The sequence below is a fragment of the Pangasianodon hypophthalmus genome, chromosome 19, assembly GCF_027358585.1.
Source record: "Pangasianodon hypophthalmus isolate fPanHyp1 chromosome 19, fPanHyp1.pri, whole genome shotgun sequence".
NCBI lineage: Eukaryota > Metazoa > Chordata > Actinopteri > Siluriformes > Pangasiidae > Pangasianodon > Pangasianodon hypophthalmus.
Genome location: NC_069728.1, coordinates 6,309,456 through 6,334,014, shown reverse-complemented (window position 1 = coordinate 6,334,014; position 24,559 = coordinate 6,309,456). Strand labels below are relative to the sequence as shown.

Sequence of the window (24,559 nt, the reverse complement as noted above, 5' to 3'; positions counted from 1 at the left end):
CAAAGTACAACCATAAATGGTTTTATGGCTTTTGTGAAAAAAGCGTGATAGAGTCAGGGACAAGCGTGATAGAGTCATAAATGACACTTGTTTTGCACAACTTGTTTTCCTGAGGTCCAATGATGACCTTTACAATCACGTACAACTGACTCAAGGACACAGCTATTACCACACAAACAGGGTGCAATGACCCAATGACATATAACATACAAACACCCAAACACTGTGTCAATTCCAGCTCTGTCTCTCATTGTCATTTTATTCCAGAACAGTGCAAACACAAGTATAAAAGATCTCAATATGAAATTTACATTCACATATATCAACATTGCAATCAATATGCAACCCCAAAAAATAGCACATATATTTAAGGTTATAAGTAAAATACTTTCAGTTTATTCTGCAGTAGATTCCATACATGTAATATTTTAAACCCGTATCATATATGAAAATATCTAATTAACATGAAAATCTAGTTTATTTACTGTGAACATTTTAGGCATTATTAAAGTTGTAATATTTAGAATGGCGATATATTAGGCCACTGTAGTTTGTATATAGAAAATAGATAATTTTTCATGTGGCTACATTTGTTTGATCATAAACTCTGATCTAGGCATATTCAGAGATAAAAGTTTGGCTTTTATATAATGGTTTTCATATACATTTATCATATAGAAAGATTTCTCAGTTGTTATATTCCCATAATATAACCTTCACTTTTGGGGTGAACACATGTTGTTGACCATAAGAAGTGCAACAATGCTCAAAGTGTGACGACGTGTCCAATTACAAGCTTAGAGAGCTTTATTTCATGACACTAAATAGCGAAAAATGTATTACCCAGGACTAATGGATATTCAAGAAAATATACTTCTCCAAAACCCAGGAGAAGACATCCAACATTGAAACATCCAACCCCAAAGTTTTATAGGAAGCCAAAACTGTACCCTTGGTGGATCCAGTGCATATAAAACTCTATATTATTTTAAAAAGTAGAATCAAACACAATATCACAAAATTGTGCTACAATAGAACACTGGAATTGATATGTTGGTAACAAAAATGTGTTGGCACAAAGGAATACACCCAAACCAACAACCCCTGGATAGAAGGCAGTCACCTCAAGAGCCAAAAAAAGGCAGCAATGCTACAAAACTCCCAAGCTTTCTCCAACACTTCACAGCACCATGCATGGAGAAAAAAAGCAAACAAGCTGTCGATAAAGGTTTGAGACCAAAAACACAGTAAAATGAACAAAAGGCCACTGTTCCTACATTCATGCAGTGCAACTAAAAGTCTTTTCTAAATATTACCCATTACACGTTTCACCCTTTTGTTCAGGTTTGTGCATTAGTCATGCATTAGAGTCACATTGCACTTAGCAAAAAGAACAAGACAAGGTAGAACTGTGGCATGCGAAGGGGGACATGCAGAACGGCAAGCTTGAAGCCAACTTCATTCCCTAGGCATATTTGGAGAAATATCAAAGTTACAGTAGCATTTCACCAAGAAATGAAAAGCTATAAAATAAATATGAGAGACAAACTGATCAGATCAGATACACTTTGTGACCACAAAACCAAGCTGTCCAAGTCCCTTTTTATACTCTGAATGCATGAAGATCCATATATTCTGAGCATGTATGACAGAGACCATCAGCTGACTGTGCCATTTAAATTGAATACAGGGTTTATCCTGTGCTAGCACTCCTTCTTGTGCAAGCACAGGGCTAAATTCCCTTGAAACCAGCACTAGCAAGATCCAGCTGAGTGTTAGCCTACTTAGAAACTCTGAATAGAACAAATATCACAACTGTTTCCACAAATAAGAACAAGCCATGTGAGCTATTTTCAAACTTATAAAAAGCTGCTCATTATCCCCAGTGGACAGGTAAGTTTTTTGCAGCTGATATAGTACATTTCATTCTTCATGAACAGCTAAGCCACTGCTTCACATATTGATTTCACATGTACTGTTAGTGAATTCTGGGAACACACAGTCACCCTTAATGTGTGTCGTATATTCAAGACAAAAGCTGTTTCTGTATTTGTGATTGTGTCAGACACGACATCTCCATCATAATAAAAGGTCAAAGAGCAGCAGGAAGTGTGCACTGACGTCAAGAATGTTCCTACTCGAAGTACCAGTGTGTAAGCGTTAGCAGCTTTACTGATGTTTGGAACCCACGGCTTATCCCATTGTTAATGGTAACAGGACTATATTTACAAGATTTTAGCCTCTGGATATACTGTAGCATCTGTACACTCACTCAATTCACTCAAAAAGGCAACAAGAAGAAATACTTTGAAGGATACGAATCAGAAATTCAATTTTCTGTACATCAATACAGGCTGTGAATTGCCCCATGTTTTCATAAACTTCCCACTGACTAAACAGAACCCCAGTAGGATTTTTTTTTTCCTCGTCATGCCATGGGCACTGACTCGTTTCATAATGGTACTAAATTCTCATAAATACTCTCCCTGCCAGTTATTCACACATTAACTCAAACACACAAATGTAAAATACAGCGCTGTTTAAATGATAAATGTTTGGTCCCCACTGCATACACATGCTTTGAATGGTTAATGCTGTGGCATTAAATTCCTACTGTTACTTATTATTTTCATAGGCAAATAAACACACACACACACACACAAACTCACACACAGAGGAGTGTGCGTGGCTCCTTTGTTGGTGTGAAGCTGCCATTACTGTAAAACACATGCTCCTCTTTAGGAGCCCCTGATATCTAGCTGGACTGAGGAAGACTCATTAAAACGAACACTCACACACATACACATGCACATGCACACATACAAACATACACACAAATAGACAAACCTGCTCATTATGTTTGCATGTGTGTGGGGAGGAGGGTTATTCTCTGCATGAGAGATTTAAATGTCTGTCTCATCTCTCATAAACATCACGGTCACCCTGTGGACAGCGAAGACTTCTTTTTTCTCAGTCATGCGTCTCTCCCATTGCTTTTTCTCAAGCTTTCTCAATGCTAGTGTGTTCCTCTGTGTCCTCCATCATCCCATCACTCCTTCATGTCTCACTCCCCCTTGATTCACTAACAGGTTGGTTGCCATAAAAAGTGCCTCCTCATCAGTCACACCTCCATCTCCATGTCGACAGAGATGGAGGGCAGGTAGAGGATGCTGTTGTTGGAGGAAGTGGGACCAGGGCCAATATTCTGTGCTTTGACCCCATAACTGGTTGCAGTGGGGGCATTGCTCAACTTGGTCTGGATACACGGGCTTCCCCGGCGCTCCAGGCTCTGGGAGCAGGATTGGAGAGGGCCTTCATTAGACCAACTCTCTAGGAAGTAGGTGAGCATTTGACCTTTGCCTTTCACACTGACCTGACCACGGCATAGGAAACGGTAATGGCCAGAGAGGAGGCGGAAGACATCTTCGGTCACCTGCCAAAACAGCATCAGATTGTGGTTTTACGCTTATCTTTTGTATTTTTGCATGTTTGAGTGTGTATGTGTTTTACCTGGATTTTGCCTTGTACTCCAGTGCTGTCCATCCTGCTGGCCACATTCACTGTGTTTCCCCAGATGTCATACTGAGGCCTACGAGCACCAATAACTCCTGCAACCACTGGACCTACATTAATACCTGATTAAACACAATCACACTGAACTAATTAATCCATCCAGTTTATGCAATTTATTTATTACTTTTATATTTCTATTTTACTTTGATTACTGAGGTTAAAGTTAGGGTTAGATTTAGGCTTAGGGCTAGCACTGATTAGCTGAGCTGCATTAAAATTTATGTCAGTGGAAGGTCCTCATAAGGGTGGTAAGACAAGGGTGCGTGTGTGTGTGTGTGTGTCATGTTGAAGAGTCATAAATGTTTATGGATATTTCTGAGAAGATTTGCAAGATTTGAGCAGAGGAAAAACGTCAGAGAATGAATGTGTGTATTGTTGTGTGTATCCTGCAGATGTTATTAGGATGTCCTGTGCATGGCCACTTTAGTTCTCTGGCTCCACACATACCACAAACATGCTCACACACATTTGTTTTATATATATATATATATATATATATATATATATGTATATGTATATATATATATATATATATATATATATATATATATATATATATATATATATATATATATATATATACATATATATATATATATAAAACAAACACACAGGACATCCTAATAACATCTGTATATATATATATATATATATATCAGGTTCCACTCCTGTCAGCCAAGGACAAGAATCTGAGCCTATCAGACTCACAAAAACTGAACAGTTGAAGACTGGAAAAAGACCAGGTGAGTTTTTTCTAATCTTCAGCTGTCCAGTTTTCATGAGTCTGTGCCTCAGATACTTGTTCTTGGCTGACAGGAGTGGAACCTGATGTGGTCTGTAACCCATCCACCTCAAGGTTTGATGTTGATTGCATTCTGAGATGCTTTTCTGCTCACCACAGTTGTAAAGAGTTATTATATGAGTTACTATATCCTTCCTGGCAGCTCAAATCAATCTGGCCATTTTCCTCTGACCTCTCTTATCAACAAGGCATTTCCACCCACAGAACTCACTCACTCAATGTTTTTTGTTTTTCTGTGTAAACTCTAGGGACCGGTAGCAACATCCATACCACAGTCAAGGTCACTGAGATCACATATTTTCCCCATTCTGTTGAACATTACCCGAAGCTCTTGACCTGTATATGCATGATTTTTTGCATTGCACTGCTGCCACATTATTGGCTGATTAGATAGCTGCATGAATGTGCAGGTGAACAGATGTTCCTAATAAAGTGGACAGTGAGTGTATACGTTTCAAACACACACTCTTATTCACTGATTATTCAAGAGTGTTGGATTACTCACCCACTCGAAGCACAAAGTCATTGTATGACTGGTAGTTTATCGCATCTAGAACTCTGAACATCTCTATGGCGAAGTCAGCCACTGTGCATAAATGTTCAGAAATGGACTTCTTGGCCTTTTAGGAAGAGAACAACAGAGAATAGGCAATATAGACTCAAAGTTACATTAGATACACTTTGATACACTGAAATCTATTCCAGAGTCATTCTTAACGTGCCAGTACATCTTAAAATTATTTAAAGACATAATACATATTCTTATAGTGGTTTGGTTTCCTAAGCAAGAAAAGGTTAAAACTGCAAAGATGTTTGTATTATGAGATACAATATTGTCCTTGTTGTTAAAGCTCTTTAACTACTATCAACTATTCAGTATTTACAATGATAATAGTAGGAAAGTTATGTATGTACAAGAGTGAGGAATGTAAGTCTGGACCTGCCAATGGGTCCTGAATGTGTGATTTTAAAGCATGAAAATCTATACCACACTTAACATGTTGTAATGACTAAGAAACTAAGCAAAATGGCCTAGGAACATATGCACCTTTACTCTCAGTAAAATGCCGAGATGACCAAGAAATTTGGAAACACCACCATTTCCCCCTGCCATCCCTATTACATAGACAGCTAATAACTGCTAGAAAACTAGTTTGCATTTGTCACAGGCAGGCACAAATGGGGCTTAAGTAAGTATCTGTATCTTCATCTTGTTATATTTTAATGATTTAATGATTAATAGCCAATCCTCTGAAGGATTTGGTAATCACTAACATGATAAAAAAGGTTGCTAGGTACCACATGATCCTCTAAAGGTTGCTAGGTACCACATGATCCTCTAATAATTTACCTTTCTGATGTAATTGGTCGAAAGCTGTGGAGGCGATTCATGAGGTCATAAATTCAGCTCATATGTATATAATGCTCCTTGAAACATTTTTATGGAAGTACTATTCAAAATTCATATTTTGAGCGAAGGGTGTCTCCTAAGTTCTACTTCTCAATTTTGCTCACACATTCACAGACTTTGCGTACCTTAGAACCAGTGGTAGGAACAAGGCCCACTGCTGCCATGTAAGTGCTGCCTATAGTTTTAATCTTCTCAATGTCCTTATAGCACTCCTTATCCAGCAGCTGCAGAGACAGAGACAGAGAGTGAGAGAAGCAACTAAGCAACTGCAGAAATGACCAAAATAAAATAAAGTCTGTTTGAAGTAAAATTTTTATACATAAATATAGTTTCATGCATAAACATTCTGCCAGTTCTGTTAGCCAGCTCTACATGCAAATATATATATATATATATATATATATATATATATATATATAAGAGACACCCATTTTTTCTGCATTTTGGCTTCCAGTCCACACTAAATCTGTGTTCTTGACCACAGAAAATGCATCTTTTTGAATGGTGCCATTTTCACCTTTGTGTGGAAGGGTAAAACTGAGATATTACAAAACTCTATTGTCCTGTGCTAGGCCCCTGATTATCATGTGACCCATCTCCAAACAATCCAAAGCAGAGGGTGAATTTATTTAACTGTTATTTAACTGTGGGTACTGTTTTGGTTGCTCTTTTACAATTCAACAGAGCTGTGTATAATATTAACACACTTTATATTCACTGTTGTATGACTGACCTCTGTATGGGTGTTACCAATCTTACAAAGAGTCTTTTTTTTGGTCACCTACCTTAACCAGTGTACTTCATATCAAACCACAGTCACAAAGTAAACTGTGTGCCTTTGTCTATTGTCTCTGAGTTGCAAAACACTTTAAAAATGACACAAACGGGCCAGTGTGGACATGTACCTGTATCTGTACAAGAGAGCTCAAGAGAGTTCGAGGGATTCTTACTGCATCAAAGTCTGCGATGATCTCGTTAAGGAGCCGCAAACACTCTACACCCATGTTGTTTCCATCCAGCTCAATGTAGAAGTCATTGAAGTTTGGGATGGAGGCGAACAGGACGCCCACCTGAGAGTAGGACTGATAGTACAGGTCCTGTGACAGAGGGGGAACAGGAAGAATGTCCATCAGAACCTAGTGCTGACTGTACAATAACAGTAGTCAATATGTGCTCCAGTACATTTACAGGAGCTTTAATCAAGCCTGAGATATGAATAATGATGCAAATGCAAAAATTCACAAACTATGAGCAATTACCCATAATAAGAACTTTAAAAGTTCATAATAAATTACAGTCTTGATCAGGTGTTGATGTTTGGGTCTGTCAAAAGAATAAACTAGGGGAAGGGTGCATGTGAGATTGTTGTATGTGTGTGAGTGGTCAAAACATTCCAGGATGTTTGTTGACATCATTTCCTGAGAAAAGATTTAGATAGGAATAGAAATTTTCAACAATAATATTAACCCTTCAGTTACACCAAAGAGCATATTGATTACTACAGAAGGACATCAGTACAGTACACCTGTAATATTCAGACTTTGGGATGGAACTTAAACTTAGAGACTGTAAACTAACTTTCAAAGCTCAGTTGCAAAGCAGCTGCACTAATCCCAAACTTGACTCATTTACACAACCATAATATAGCATCATCAATGAATCGCCATTAACCTTTCACCTAATAATGCCTGCAACACTGCAACACCACAACATAGTGGAGACATGGGGAACTGCAGCAGCCTCCATAAAGGTAAAACCAGCAACTTGAGATCATACAAATTCCATGACCCAGAGAGATTTCCCTGCTGTTGCTGTTGTTATTATAGTCAAATTAATTCAAAACTACACATCATAGCCATAAATTATTTATTTGTAATTTGTCATATGATTTGGCTTGTATGATGTAACAAATTCAGGATTAGCAAAAGTGAGAGAGAAAATGAGGGGATTTTACGGGAGAGAGGAATCAAGTGAAGTAAGGTGCCTCCACAGAAAGCTGCTTTAATGAGGCCAGTTGACACAGCTCCAACCACTAGACCAGATCTAATGCTCCTTTTTAGTAAGATCTGCGGCTGGTGTGGAATGAGGTCCCAGGAACTGTCTCCTCCTTTTTTGATCATCAGACAGATGTATTAATAATTTGTGGACACACATGAACCCATGAACCAAGTGGAAGCCCATATACATCTACCCATCCATACACCAGGACTGCTCTAATGTTACATATGCCACCGCCAGTCATTACTACAGATAGGCAGCAGCAAATGCAGTGTGGTTGTAGAATGCAGTCCATTAGTCAGTGTCCCAAACGGCCAGTGACAAAATGGTGTGCCAATAGCAAATCCAGTGTCCAGTAAAAAAATTAGGCACATCCAGACAATCCAAGAGCTCTTCAATACAAGGCATTGGAAAGCCATCAAAATTAGGAATAGTGTTCACCTTGCAGAAGTCCAATAGACCGACTCATCTGGCTTGGGCACTGTCTGTTCCAGTCACTGTGTGATGTCTCTATTACTCCCATCTCTAGCATTTTCCCCAGTGCCTCCTCAACCGCTTTTCCTTTGTGTAAAGGCAATCTCTCTGGGACAGTGAGAAATGGTCTCCAAGTGGGATTTAAGTGTGATCTGATGTGAACACTCTGGTTCCATCTCATTCACCACACAGCAGATTCTGTTGCTCTGGCAACAAGGACCACTTCTTTGCACTGTTTGAAGAGACTGAGGTGGTGAATCTGCTGTGTTTCCCCTGTCTTATCACAATATCACAGACTCAGAGTCAGCAGAGTCAGCAGACTTCCTCAGTACGGACTTCCTCAGCCCATCATGTGACTCCAGCACACCCCTGTATCATAGGGGAAAACCATGTGGAGAAGTGGAGCAACGTTTGGAATGCAAATAGGACAAACATTTATTGCAATTCCAGATATCATATTGTATGAACTTATTGTATGAATTAATTTTTAAGCATCCGTTAACCTGGGACCAACAAGTTAGTCAGTTTCTCTTGTTTGAGAGTCCCAACTCACTGTGTACAACTTATCATTAATAATAATTAGGAAAGGTTAGTATGGTCCTAGCTCCTTGGTGACATGGTCGAGAGCGTTCTTCAAAGTATCGTGGTGTAACTGTTCCAGAGTGAAGTCTGTGAGGGGCGTGAGCAGAGAGGGAGGGAATGGAACCACCAAAGGCGTATGTCCTGCTGCAAGCTTCCCCTGCCAAGGCCACGCAAACAGTATGTTGCTTTGTTTGTCAGGACACACCAAGTCCTAAATAAGCTGCACAAACCCTGACCAATCAGTTCCCAGGATTACTGGGTGGGAAAAGTAGGGACCAACCGCCACATTTGTTTCATGTATTTGGCCCTCATATTCAAATTTGAGGACCACCAGATATGTGTGCAGGTCCCCATCTAAGAACCTCACCTTCATCTCCCAACACAAAGCAATTCATCTTGAATCAGGCTTTGGAGGATCATAATCTGCGCACAGCCCCAGGCCTGATGTATACATGACAGGAAATATGAATACAGGCCCATGTCAAACCACTTTCCCACTTGCTACATCTTGGTTAAGAATGCTTTTTAAACTTGTAAGACTAAGTCAGACATTTAACGTTTAATTCAACATACTGTAAATTAACATAGGCAGTGATTTATCTCAAGTTATCTCAACTTCCCAATGACAAAAAAAGACTACCAAGACTAGGATTTTATTTTTTCATGAATTCTATACCTGCTATATATACTTACTTTCTTTTCAACTACATTCAACTACATCCTGCATGTTTCTTCTTCTTCAAAAAACAGAAGAATATGACTTTTCTTTCCACTGAACCTGCTCAATTGCTTATGTGATCTCTAGTTATTTCTACACTTGACTGCTGCAACTCTCTTCTTACTGGTCTCAGTTTATATGCCAGTTCTCCTCTACAGAGCATTCAGAATGGTGATGCCTGCCTGGGTTACAACAAATTAAAAACGCTTTCCTTTATCTTCCACACATTAAAGGGCACCTCACCATATTGTCTACGCACCTTGGCTCAGAACTACATAGTTTTTTTTTTTTTTTTAACCACATATTCCACCCTAGCACTAGAGATAAAACAAAGCATTTGTTTCTTGTTTTTCATGTTATTAATCTTTGTAAATTCGCTAAATGCTTTGTATTGCTTCAACTGTTAAGAGTGTCCACTAAATGACTAAATTCAAATGTAAACCATTACGCAGACATAAACACAACTAAACACACATAAATGTAAATTTCAGCACTGTTTTGACTCTAAATGTCAGTCCATGTTGTATACACAGACTCTAAGTGGTTGATCAGTGTATATTTGCAATTGAAAGGCTCAAACAACAAAGCTGTGTTTGTCACTTCAAGGTCTGGTGAGTCATAGCACCATCATAGTGTTTACCCTTTTCTGACTGAAGTGACCAGATGACTGTTTCCTGTCCTGTGTGGAACCGGGGACAATTGAACAGAGAACTACACTAATGTAGGGTATTGAATAAGATCTGAGTCATAAATGGTAGTTGATGATTAAAAAAAAAATGTTGAGGAAGTCATAGTCATCACAGGACTCCTACTTATTTTAGACAAAAAGTACTTGTTCATAGGCACTTTTCTGTATCTATGATAACTAACAGAAACCCTCAGTTGCAGTGTAGTCGCCTTGAAATACTGAACAATGTTGGCATATATCAGCTGGGTAAAAATAATATTGTATATATACAGTGATTGGCCTGTAAATTGCTCCAAACTGAGTTGTCACAGCAGGAGTGTGATGAGTGGGATAAAGTGTGAAACTGTTCCTGCAGAGAGTGTATTCAGACCATGTTGCGTGGGTTGGACAGGAGAAAGTGCTGGGCCACATGGGCAGGAAGGAGGTTAAACAGAATCCTCTTATTGTCCAGTTTCACCCTCTCCATGTCATCTCTTTCCTCTTCAGCCTGGGAATCACACACACACACACACACACACACACACACACACACACACACGCAATTGTGTATGTAAAATTGAGTGTGAATGATCTCTACATTTCCACACACAAGCATTCTCACAATTTATGTTGCTTACAATTAAAATCTTTTAACAGAATACTATAGAAATGTGTAAACCTATATGCATCTTGCGCAAGCTAACAGTCATTCAAAAAGTGAAACTTAAATTATGGAGAATATTGAGGCAAAATGTGGTATGTGTTTGGGAATATAAATAATTTTGTTGAGCTTTTTCAAGGCGGCATGGTAGTGCAGTGCTGCTGCCTCACAGCTTCAGGGTCCTGGTTTAATCCTGAACTTGGGTTTCTGTCTGTGTGGAGTTTTGCATGTTCTCCACGTGTTCCAGTTTCAAAACTGTGCAGGACTGGTGATGCTAAATTGCCCGAAGGTGTGAATGAGTGTGTGAAGGTGTGTGCATGGTGTTAGAAAGTGAGTGAGATTTTTCTAAGACCTTTTCAAAATGTAAATTCTCTTGTAATAGTCCACAAGGGGGCAATGTTCAACTGTGAGCTTCATGAATCATCAGCAAGTTAAGTCTCACCATGTTTATCCATTTAAGATACTTACATTTATCATATTTATCTGAAAAGCTGGCTCAGGTCTGCATGTGTGCTGGGTAATAATATATCACAGGTAATCTGATTTACATAATTTGATTACAATAGTAATTGTAATCAGTAGTATATATTGGAAATGACAACTATTCATACAATTGTTACTTTTTCTGATTACTTGATTATGTTTTATGTCAATAAATCATAGTATATTAATGAATAATTTACTGTGTGTCCATACCCAGCATAATAGCTGCCAGTAACGACAACCGTGTGTCATTTCTTGTAGTTGATCTAGATATCCCAGCTAAGAATTTTCAGTGATGGGTCTGTTAGTTAAATATATAGGTAGCAAGTTGAAGTTAGAGCATTTAAGTTGCAATGCACAATTGATCTTTAAACAGATTAACTCAAAATATGTGCAAAAGATGATTGTCTTTTGAATTTGTTTTTTTCTTAACATTATGTTCGGATTAAAAGCTCAAATAATGTCCATGTATCTTCCTGATGTCAGTGCTAAAGCGACACTGGGTTGCCTACCTTGTTTTGGTCTAATTCTTTTGTCCTTTTTAAACTTCATATTTGGTTGTGTATTTGGTAATAAATGTCCAAAATATGTTTGCCTCTTTCTTTTAGCACTTTTATTTATGCATAATACAAAAAAAACCTTAAATCATGTCATTTTTAATCAGTACTTGATTACATTTCCTTAGTAATCTACCCAAGACTGTCACCATGGTCTCTATTATTTATGCAACAAACAGCAAGTTGGAGATTTTCCTATAGCTACTAAGTACAGTGGGGATCACATTGGTTTTCTTTACCAATGGCCTAATGACAGCTGCTTCAGTAGGGATTCAGGCCCACTTAAAGTGATATATTTATCCAGTTTAAAACATCTGTTGAGAGAGAGCTTAAAACTGGCTTTAAAAAGCAAGAAGTCATGGGGAAGAGAACAGCTGGAGGAATTTAAACTTGAAATGACTTTGGATTCAAGATTAACTGCTGCAAAGTTTCACATAATACACTTTTAATGACTATGTCATTTGGATGGAGAAAAAAAAAACTGGTGGTTAAGATAAATTTGAGACTGTCACTGGTGATGGAGAGACACATATGGAGCAGTCTACACACTGATTCTGCAAATTCACACACACACACACACAAACACACACATACCTGTGTGGCCCACAGGTAGTCAAGTCTGAGTTTGAGGTCCTGTTGTCTGCAGTGGAGTATCATTGCACCAGAGAAGAGGAGCATTGCTAGAACAGGATCATACCCATGTGTGTGAAAGAACCCTCCTCTACATACACACAAAGCACAAACACCCAAACACATTTATTCATTTGGACTCACTTAACACAGTAAACACTTGTTATCATTTCTTTAGGTGTGTGTAAGCACTGGTTTGATGTTATCATTGTGCGCTTGCTGCTGGCCGCTCACCCCACAGCCTGCCGGTAGCCACTGGTCTCCATGACAACGGTATGGAGGACGTTGAGGAGGAGAAGCAGGAGAATCTTGGGTAGTGATGACACGCGGAGGTATAGAGCCACAGACAGCGATGCCATCACACAAGATAAGAACACGTACGGAGTGTATTTACACACACCTGTGCCCACTGTCGTGCTGTTCACTATGACAACCGTGATAATGGAGACGCTGGAGTTGCGCTCCCATGACCATGGCATGCACGCCACCTGTAAAGCAGAGAACAGCATGCCCACACAGCATGGGTTTTTTTTAATTTCAACAAATAACAAAGGTTTTAATGGTTCCAAAAGTTGAGGTTTGTATAGAAAATGGACATTTCATATTTCCCTATAAAAACGCTCACCACACAGCCCTGGGTTACGGAATACGTCAGAAGGACCAGAAAGCCACACAGAACCGTCCTGATCTGCAGAGTAAGACAGTCCGGAGAGCACTACAGAGAGACGGAGGGGGGTGATGTTATGGAAAAAGGAATTAGGATTAGGAATGCATTTTATCAGATAATTAGAAATTGATTATTTAAACCACAAATTGCACAGGAGATTAAAAGGCCAAAAGCCACAGGGTCAAGACATTTTGCTTTTTACTGTGTTTTTGTAGTTCAGTAACTGCTGTCTGTGTTAATGTGTCTTACCTGCACGTGAGTGATGTGAAGATACATTACACTCGCCATATGAAAACAGATACAAATAACCAGCAAAATAACAATCACCAGACCTCTATAAAGAAAGAGCGAGAGAGAGACATAGACAGAATTACTTTGTGTATATAGTGTGTGTATGTGTGTTATTATAGCTAACAAAGTCTAAAACTCTCAACAAAACATAAAATCATTCTAATAACAATAATTTTATAACAGAAATAATATTTTAAAAAGTAAGACTAAAGAAATACTACCTGATATTGAATAAATAAAATAAAATTAATTTCCTTTTTTCCAAAAAAAAAAAAAAAAAAACATTCAGGTTAATAAGTTCTAGTTTAGTGGAGAATAATTGTGTCCATAAAGAAAGGAAAGAGATGTGGGAATATTTTGAATTGAACTCTCTTACACAAAAAGTGGGATGTAAAAATTGGACAGCAGTCACTGAGTGATCAAATTACTAAAACTAAAACCACAGCACAGCAGTTTTTTTTAACTAACTAATAAAAGTTACCAAAACCTAAAAACTCACATGACACATTAAAAACAAAATAAACAATAATATAAAAATTTATATTATAATAACAGTGGAATGTGTAGTTATGAGTGTTGTGGTGTTGTATGCGTTACATACTGAGGGATAATCAGAAAATAGACGAGAGCGAAGAGTGAAGTGAGGAGGAGAGAGATCACCACAGCACTGATAAAGCCATCATCATACACCTGCTGATACTGAGAGAGAGAGATACAGAGAGAGAGAGAGAGAGAGAGAGAGAGCGAGCAGTGGGTATTTCAAGATCCGAAAAGCAATTACACAATTATTGCTTCTGTCCTCAGTATGTTTTTCTGAATATATGACCCATTCTTATGATAGATGATGGCTAAATCCACATGAGAGAGAGAAGCTCACTACAGTCAACCAGCAGCCTGACAATGAGGTGAATATGAGCTCATTGAATGATGTCTTCTCTTCATTAGTGCTGAAAACTAGCATCTGTCTCCCTGCTGCAATATATACGCACTGTCATTACTCTCCCGCTGAGGCTGGGGAAAGCCACAGCTCCCTGTTGCCAGAGAGAGAAAGTGTGCGTGCATATGTGTGGGCAAACTCTTCAGACATCCCAGAACTGTTACTCTTGCCCCCGTTCTTAAGGTGGGTGGGTCCCTTATGCCAGTACAGTAGGTGGTGTGAAGAAGCGATTGAGGAAAAGAGAGGGGGGGAGGGAGAGGGAGAATGAGAGAGGGGAGTAAATGTGGGGGTGAGAGGTGGATGAAAGTGAGAGGAGACACAGAGTCACGAAGCACAAGAGAACAATGTGGGGGATGCACCGTGTGTGTGTGTGTGTGTGTGTGTGTGTGTGTGTGTGCATGATTATGTTGTGTGTTTATGTCAGCTGAAAATCTTTTTGTGCCTCTATCCAGGGTTACTGCTTCACTTTTCTTCTACATCCCTCACCATCAGAGTCAGCCCAAGGGTCATTGGGGTCCTAAGCAAAAGAACTGACCTTGAGAATTGATCTCTCTGACATAATTTTAGCTCTAATCATAAAACAAGAAACATAATAAAAGAAACTGTATAAATGACAAATAATTTTTTTTTTTAATTTTTTTTAACAAGCCAGGGCTAATGCAGAACAAAAGACTGTAAGCCTCTATACAATAATTAATTAAAAAATTCAATCTCATTATGAAAGAAATGCCCTCTGTTAAATAGCACCTATAAACATTATCAACTAACACAACAAGCTATCAAGCACCAAAACATCTAGCTCAACTAGGCTAAATGTTTACATACACCTATGCTAAAGACATTCAAACTCACACACATTTCATGTTACCATACATGCCCTGTGTTGTCAGTTAGGGTAACTACTATATTTCCATAAGAGGTCATTTCAAAATAATAGCTAAGAGACAGATTTATTTCAGATTTCACTTACCATATCAGATTTCCAGTGGGTAAGAACTTTGGCACTTTGTTAGTATTTGGTGCCATTGCCTTTTAATTGCTTAACTTGTATCAAACACTTAGTAGCCTTCCACAAGCTTTTCACCATACTTTGCTGGAATTTGTGCTCATTCCTTCTGACAGAACTGGTGTAACTTAGTCATATATGTGGGCCTCCTTGCTCTGACACACTTTTTCAATTCAGTCCACAAATTTTCTCTGCATTTCAGGTCAGGTCAGGACTTTGTTATGGCTACTCCAATACTTTCACTTTGTTGTCTTTAAGTCAGGGGTGTCCCATCTTATCCAGAAAGGGCCGGTGTGAGTGCAGGTTTTTATTCCAACCAGGCAAAAGCCACACCTGATAGTCTACTGAAAGCTGATTAAACGGTGTGGTACCATTTTCCTGTCCTTCGTTTCTCAGTTAAATAAAAACCCGGACCCACACTGGTCCTTTGTAGATAAGATTGGACCCCCCTGCTTTAAGGCATTCTGTTACAATTTTGGAGCTATGCTTTGGTATTTCTTGATAATTCTCTTTCCTCATAATGCCATCTATAGTATTTTCTAAAGTGCACCAGTCCCTTTTCCAGTAAAACACCCCCATAACATGATGCTGCCACCTCCATGCTTCACAGTTGGGATTCTTCAGATTAAAAGCCTCACCCTTTTTCCTCCATAAATAATGCTGATCATTATGGCCAAACAGTACAATTTAGTTTCATCTGAACTACAAATAACTAATAGAATAATTAAACCCCACCAATACTAACTAAAATTATACTGAATTTCTTTATGAAAACTAGAAATTTATAAATGAATTTATTGGTACACGTTATGTGTGTTTCCAAAAAAAAATAGATAATTTAAAAAAAAATTAAAATAATAATAAAAAACAGCGCCCTATACAGATTAAAGGACAAGCCAGGCCAGCTCAGAATAATGCCACAGCCTCTTTTTTTTGTATGTGTGTAAAAGTGATTGTGAAAGTCTGTGGCTATGAGTGTGCCCACCGTTCTCTCTCTTTCTCTGCTCCTGTAGGTCAGAGTGATGTAATTGAGATCTGCTGTTTCCGATTCCGTTTCCCGAGCTTCAATCAGTCTTCCAATGTAGCGGTTCACACGTGTGCCGGGTGAGTTATGCGCTACTCCCGAGAAGGACGTGCGGCTGCGTAGCTTCTCTGATGCTGTACGTAGAGCTCGCCTCTGTAGTGATTGATGAAGTCAGTCAGTATAGACCCTCTCACATGAAACGAATCAAAATTCTAATTCTTAAGCCATTTTATCAATGAGATAATCAGTGCTGAATTCTAGGAGAGGTCCTGAAAGTCATGACTTAAGGCTATTTATAGACAGGAAACATAAATAGTCCACGTACACATATGTACATACAATGCACATTCATACATATACATATAAAATCCATTTGTGGGCTTCTCTGTACAGACCATTTTCTCAGTTAAGTCTACCACTTCAAGAGGAATGAAGGAGGAGATCAGATTAGAGTTACATTAGTGTGTATGTAAGTATGTGTGTATGTACATATGTGCTACATCTATTGAGACAAAATCCACTCAAGCTCTGCTGCTAATCCAAATAGCCCTCTCACATTCACATGGAAATGCAGTTTTAAAAGTGCACACCCATAAACACGCACCTTATCATCGTCCTCGCAGGTCATGACGTTGGAGAAAGGAATCTCAGCCTTAAACATTTTCCTACAGTGCATGAGCTGCACAAGCAGGTAGCAGACCGTCTTAAACTTCATCTTCTTTGCTGGCTTTATATCAGACAGAATCAAGCCAGGAAAAATCTGGATTAAAAAAGGAAAGAGAGGGAGCGAAATCTTCTTTTTTCACTTTTATATGAAAGACAAATGTAAATGTGAATAAGGAATATGATAAACATTATCAGTACTTGTTAAAAATAAGAATGACGAGAAAAAAGCGTAAGCTTCTTTCATTATAAAAATAAACCATGACATAGAGGCTTATCAGTAGGACTTCATTTTCAGGAACTAGGAATTGAGGTCATTTGCATGAGCCTCTAACTCTGTATGTGTGTGTGTGTGTGTGTGTGTATCCACATGGATAGGCCTGGATAATTTCACACCAATTTCTTTACATTCTTTACATCTTTTCATGTAATCCACTGAAAAAAATAGTACTTATCGTACAATAACAATGTCACATAAATGAAACACTTTCCTCAGAACAAAAAAGGCAATTTTTCATCTGAATGAATGAGGCATGATTGTACATATATGTGCAAGTGACTTCTACCTTGCGTCTGTGAGAGGGCACAATAAAAAAGGTCTCGATGGCATGTTTGCTGAGGAAGGCATGTCTCTCATGCCCATAGCCTGGCTCTACCTCGTAATCTCCATTCAGACATTCCAGAGTGGCTCTGGTGATATGAACCTTACTGTGGAGGACACACAGAACACTCAAAAAACATTTTCAGCAAATATATGACCTCACAATTAAACAGGATACATAGATTTGTTTAATTTTTACATGAGTATTTCTCAGACAAGACATAAATAACAAGACATTAAAACATAAATATGTTTATGGTTGTGGACTACCGGACCCTACTATACTGTGGTCCTGCACTGCAAAACCTGATGAGGTAAGTTTACTCAAGTCAGATTAAGAAAATATGACATTTAAACATATCTGAGTAGCGATTTTCATTTAGTCATTTCCACTGAGGGGTTTTACAGTGTGGGTCCTAATAAATATACAGTGCAAAGTATAGTTAGTCATAGACAGAGTGACCAGAATGCTAGCATTGTCTATCTACTATGTAGGACTAGGTTGAGTTTTTTACTCATACCACATGCAGCATTTTCCAGTGCTCTACTCCAAAAACTAACTTAATATATTTCCTTAGATATCAAACAGCGTGTTTAACTTTTATGTCAAAACAATTATAACAAATAATATAGCAAAGTCAAATACACAAATGAGCAAGATGAGCTATTTTCATATGAAAGGTGCAATCTCCACATCTCCACCCTGGTTAGTAAACCATGTTGTTTCTGGATTTTACACACTCAGTAAATCAAGGCCTCTTCGCTCTTAGATGGTTGAGCTGGATTCATTGGTTGAATTACACAGCACAGCACCAGGTCTTACCCACAAGTTTAGAATCAGGGTTGTGTTACCTCTTTTCCACTCACAAGATTATGCAAAGAATCTGACACCAGCTCAAACACCTTGTGGTTGAAAAAAGCTCTATGTGTGTCCAGTGGTCATGAAGTCATGAAGTGATCATGTAGGAACTGACCCCGGAAGTCCTCCTGCCTCCATCATGTTCGCCAGCGTGACATCATTTGACCAAACATCATACTGCCACTTCCTCAATCCCAGAACCCCACACAGCACACGACCTGTGTGCAATCCCACACGCATGTTCAGATCCACCTCCGTCGCCTCTGCAACAGACCTGCAATTAAATACACACACACCCACACACACACACACACACACAAACACATGGCATGTACACTCTTAGAAAAATGCTTCTTCAAGTGTTCTTTTATAAAGGCAAAGAATAAAGAATGGTGCAATAATTCTTTGTGTGCTATTCAAATAATGTGACAGTTGCCTTCACAAGGTCAGTTAAGCAGTTCTTGCATCTACACTGTATAAAATGTATCATATTATTTAAAAAAGACAGTTAATATTTGTCAAAATTCAATAGCTATGTCAAATGATTGGTATTTAGACTGATAATCTTTGCTAAAACGCACACATGAAGCAGAAGTGCAGGTGAAACAGTGAGAGTGATTGCACTGTGAGTGAGGTGGGGGATGAGCGTATGGAAAGTAGGGATGGCCGATTCGACTTATTTCCTTTTTTCAATCTGAAATAATAGCAAGATTAGTATACTTTGAAAAAAATATTCTTATGTATTAAAAGAGGTTAAATTTATTTCTACAATGAAAACATGGATATCAAGTATTATATGTGATATAAATCATATCTATACTGATGTTGGGGTTCTGTATAGGTTTGCTTTTGTCACACAGACCTGGAGCAGCCAACCTCATATACATATGCAAGCAAAAGGAAAATTACATTTAATATTACTGTCTATTCATGGTTTCAGTTTAATATTTAACTTTGGATGGCAGGTTACAATGATGCCTTTTGTCTCAGTTTGCTCTTGTCATCTCAATATGATTAAATTTTTATATTCAATACCAGTATAGAATTTAGGATTTAGGCTATTGAAGTACAAATGTTCCAGTAAGTCAGTAAATCAAACTGCAGATGAGCCATTACTCAGAAACATCAGCTAGGACAATGAAGCTATAATGGTCTGCTATATGAGTTTAATAAGCATAAATATCATTCCTTAAAAAGTGATCGAAGAATTCTGAGTGAGGATCGTGATCTAAATTCTAGGCAAAACTTTGTTCTTCTTATTTCACCCAGAATGATGGAGCCCTACTTTAAAGCAAGCAAAGAAATCTCCTCTCACCTCACTACCTACATAACACCACACACCAAAGAAAGAGAGAGCCGGTAAGAGAGCACGAAAAGGGTTTGCTGGGTTTATTTTTAACAACACAACCTGAATGAGGGAAGAAAACTCGAGAGCCGGAGATGGGGGAATGTCAGAGTGAGCAAAAAAAAAAGAGCTTTTATTGTGTGTGTGTGTGTGTGTGTGTGTGTGTGTCCAACTGTATTAGGTGATAAGAGATTCTAGCCACAAGAGCCAACTTAGGAACCAGAGAAGCAACCATTGACATAACAGTCAGCTCTCTCACACACACACACACACGAACGCACGCACACATTCTTACAAAGTGCTAAATAACATAGATAACATATGGCTGCCATTTACCATTGCCAATGTTTCCATTGCAATTGCAATTTGCCTTGCAATCAGCAGGGACACAAAATATTACCAACTGCTCCTTTAAAGAATGGCCTAAACACTATTAGCATTGTGTCACTTAATTAGAAACAACTGTGCACCAGTTCATTCATGCAATTATCCAATCATCCAATCATGTCGCAGCAACACAATGCATAAAATCATGCAGATACAGGTCAAGAGCTTCATGTTCACATCAAACATCAGAACGGGGAAAAATAATGTGCCACAGCCATCCATGACCGGGAGTGACACTAGCCAGACAGGGGTGTCTGTGAGCTCATGTATGCAGAATAAGGAGGGTAGTGCTTTGGTAAAAGATGCGGTGGCTCTCTTCATGTGTCTCAGAGAATATGAATTGACAAGATCAAATTTGCTTTGACTATAAGGGTGAAAAATCAAGAAAGTGATGATTTCCTGGGATTTTCAATAGCTGAGTAACTCAACTAACCACTCGTTATAACTCAAATCGCATTCTACAACTGTGATGAGCCAAAAAGCGTGTCAGAATGCACAACACATCAAACCTGCTACAACAGCAAAAAAAAAAAAATTGCATACATGTCTGTACTTTTTTCAGACAAAAAGACTCGATTATCCTGGCAACCTGATGCTACTGGTTTATCCTTTCTAATTGCCTGTAACTGCAACTGTCTTCTGTTGGCTTTGAAAGCTACCTGATTCGAAAAACAAATATGTTCATGAACCCATTTCCGATTGTGGCACCCAACATGCAACATTTTAGAACACAAATTCTGGCTTGCTGTTACTGTCTTTGCAAGCACTGCTTGCTTTTCCTGTTTTTGAAAAGTCAGAGTGATGTGTCTCACTCAGAGGTCCAGATTGGTTGATCACAGCAGGGATTACTGATGGATGAATTACGTATTTGCACAATGCATGCTGGGTATTGCAGTTTCACTATATCATAGTGTGAAAACAGAAAACCTATAGAAAATCATGAATTCTGTTAAAGCACTGACACTAAGGGATACAATACTGTGCAACAGAATAATACATACCACTACAAAAATGTATATGAAATTCTAGTTTTATGAAGGAATGCTTTATTAACTTTTAAATGCTCAGTTGTATCCTGCCTTAATTGTAAGCTGCTTTGAATAAAAGCATTAGCCAAATGGGCAAACATAGTGGATTATATTTTATATTTACGGTATATTTCTGGACATACTTACTGTACATATAGTAATATACTATAAAAAAGACAGTAATTAAAAAGTACAGTAAATATATTACAGTACTTTACTGTAAATAAAGTGTATGTTTTACAATTATTTACTGTAAATATAGAATACTTTACTGGGACCTCTGCTGACAGTAAACTACTGTAAATTTTACAGTAAATTTTTTACAGGGCCTGTTTGGGTCTGAAGAAATGACTGCCTTTAAATTCTGTACTTTTTCAGATTTACCAGACTTGCGGAAGAACGCAATTATTTTATGATTATGCATGTCAGTAAAGAAGACTGTCAAATTAATGTAAAATGTATTTCATTACAGCAAAAGCACCTACTCTCTGAAGTTAGTAATTATTAAAGCCTACCATAGCACTACAGTGATACAAGAAGTAATACTTGCTCTAAGTACAATAATACAATTTGAGAATTAGTCTTTCTCAGTTACTGAAATATCATCTCATTTTCCAAATTCCCCTGTTACATTGTAAGCAATAAAAAGTCTACATTCTTTTTGCATACAAACAAAACGGTCTCAGGAGAATTTAGCGGAAATCATTCAGTGCAATTGTTCTGCAATTACCCATGTGGGTCCTAGTAAAGCTGGTCATGCTTTGTTGTGTTTCAAAGCTGGAAGGTTTTTGGAATCGCTTGCATTTAGAAAGGCAAAAGAGTTATCTGTTTTAATAAACTCTGGTTCAGAAATTACAACTGAGGAAAATGCATGAATAAAAGAAAAGCGTTCACATCCAAATGAACCATCTGCAAAAAAAGATGCTTCAAGGATAAAGTATGTCATGAGCAGTGTGTATTTTATCAGAAATGTGTGTGTTAAAGGTGGGTACACACTCACGTGATGGTGTCAATCATGTCAAGTCCCATTTCCACACAGCAGTGGGCATGGTCAGCTTTGGGTTGGGTAAGACCGGACACACAGTAATAACAGTCCCCCAGGATCTTTATCCTCCTGCAGTGGTTCTCCTTTCAGTCACACACAAACACACACACACACACGCACACAAACACACAGGAGATGGATACAGATGGAAAAATAGTGTTTCCGTCAAAAGTGTGATGGCTCGGCATCATTTTATTCTGTTAAATCAGCATGTTTTCATCATTTATTATTAAACACTAAACTCCATCCACACATTCTGAACTCTGTACATACCTTTCCTGTTAGTACTAGTGACTGAATAATTCACTTTAGCGAGTCAATTAAGCAGTTACATTTATGGCATTTGGCAGATGCCCTTATCCAGAGCGACTTACATTTTTTTTTTTTTTTTTTTTAAATACAACTGAGCAGTTGAGGGTTAAGGGCCTTGCTCAAGGGCCCAGCAGTGGCAGGTTGGTGGTGCTGGGGATTGAACTCCTGACCTGCCGATCAGTAGTCCAATGTCTTAACCACTGAGCTACCACTGCCCTCTTATACATTAACAATGCCCTCTAATCAGCCTGAAATAGATTTTTATTGTTATAATAAATAAGAGAACCTGTGCATGCGTGTGTGCGTGTGTGTGTGTGTGCATGTGTGCGTGCACTCATGCATGCGTTGCTCAGTGAATATGCCAAACAGGGGCATTGCTACAATTCCTATGATAAACTATTGAAGTAGATTTCCTCCCACTCAGGCTTAGGAAAGCAAGACAGAGAGGAAGAGAGAAGGAGAACACAGATTCAGACCTATTATACTGTAGATCCTAATATAGATACTTTGCATTTTGTTTCATTCCATCACTCAGTATGAAACCTAAAGCCTGACATTTTGCACATTTGTTCATTTAATTAAATGTTTTTAATTAATTATTTTATTCCACTATCCTATGTCAGCTAACAACTGGGCAGGGAGAAGACTAGCATGTGCATGATGGAAAATATTGACCGTGGCATCGACGGGATTCAAACTCACAATCTCCGGACAATAAGGACGCTGGCCTGAGGGAAAATCTGCCAACTGAACAACAATTTTACTAATTTTAATTTGGACATCCTGTCATTAAACCAAGATTCTCATTAAAAAATTTACAGACAGAGTATGGTTCTTTGCAAGTGTTATGAATGATGTTTACCTTCAATGGATATGTTCTAACAGCAACTAACTTCCTGCACTAAACAATATTCATTTGAAATGGATTATGGACATAGATAATATCATTTCACTTTTAATTAAGCTCTTGAGTGTTTTGGTAAATTAGATTTTTTTTGGCCTGTCAAGGAGAAATGGAGGAAAAAAGAAAATCTTTTGAAATGAAGATGCATATGTGTGTGTGTGTGTGTGTGTGTGTGTGTGTGTATGTGTGTGAGTGGGCTTATGTCTGCTACCTCAGTAAGAAAGGAAACCCCTTGTCACATCAAACATATACCCACTCACACACACACACACACACACACACATACACACACACACACCATCTGTGCTAGAAATATTTTCCAGCTGCTGCCAGGATTTCAGACTAAAGAAAAAGCTGTTGTTTGTGACAATATTAATGTGTAAAACACTTTATAAACACTTTATAAAATCTCTTCATAAAACAACAGAATTTAGCAAAGGATCCTATAATGTGATATATGAGGCATACAAAATGAAAAGTGACAGATCCCAAGAAAGAGAGGGAGAGGTAGCAAAAAGATAAGAAAAGCAGAGTAACAAATAAAATAAGAGATGGCACGAATGAGCAGATTCTAAATTGAGGTGTTAAATGTAAGGATATTGTTCGCCAGGAATAAATAATAAATGAGTGTATCCCAAAGTGTAGTGTTTGACCAAACACTTAATCAAATCATCTTGAACAAGAAACATCATCAAGAAGATTAACAAGAGCAGTGTTTGGGTAAATGTATAGTACTGTACAAAAGTGTTGATATTTGGACAAAGCAAATGCACTATATGCACTATATGGCCAAAAGTATGTGAACATTTGACCATGACACCCATATGTGGGCCTTCCCCAAACTGTTGCCACAAAGTCGGAAGCACACAGTTGTATAGGATGTCCTTGTATGCTGTAGCATTACAGTTTCCCTTCACTGGAACTAAGAGGCCCA

General features: G+C 38.2%; 1 protein-coding gene across 1 annotated transcript in view; it reads right to left on the bottom strand.

Annotated features, from left to right (window-relative positions):
• Nucleotides 1–228: 228 nt before the first annotated feature.
• adcy1a (adenylate cyclase 1a) overlaps nucleotides 229–24,559 on the bottom strand; it is a 40,920-nt gene continuing 16,589 nt past the window's right edge. Inside the window, exons 5-20 of the mRNA XM_026944389.3 lie at nucleotides 22,365–22,492; nucleotides 18,720–18,878; nucleotides 17,711–17,852; nucleotides 17,086–17,241; nucleotides 16,443–16,634; nucleotides 14,116–14,213; nucleotides 13,473–13,557; nucleotides 13,182–13,271; nucleotides 12,791–13,044; nucleotides 12,521–12,647; nucleotides 10,617–10,733; nucleotides 6,737–6,883; nucleotides 5,912–6,010; nucleotides 4,881–4,995; nucleotides 3,511–3,635; nucleotides 229–3,433 (exon numbers count right to left, since the gene is read on the bottom strand). Coding sequence (XP_026800190.1) covers nucleotides 3,122–3,433; nucleotides 3,511–3,635; nucleotides 4,881–4,995; nucleotides 5,912–6,010; nucleotides 6,737–6,883; nucleotides 10,617–10,733; nucleotides 12,521–12,647; nucleotides 12,791–13,044; nucleotides 13,182–13,271; nucleotides 13,473–13,557; nucleotides 14,116–14,213; nucleotides 16,443–16,634; nucleotides 17,086–17,241; nucleotides 17,711–17,852; nucleotides 18,720–18,878; nucleotides 22,365–22,492 — 2,346 coding nt within the window. The 3' untranslated portion in view covers nucleotides 229–3,121. The remainder of the gene's footprint in view (nucleotides 3,434–3,510; nucleotides 3,636–4,880; nucleotides 4,996–5,911; nucleotides 6,011–6,736; nucleotides 6,884–10,616; nucleotides 10,734–12,520; nucleotides 12,648–12,790; nucleotides 13,045–13,181; nucleotides 13,272–13,472; nucleotides 13,558–14,115; nucleotides 14,214–16,442; nucleotides 16,635–17,085; nucleotides 17,242–17,710; nucleotides 17,853–18,719; nucleotides 18,879–22,364; nucleotides 22,493–24,559) is intronic.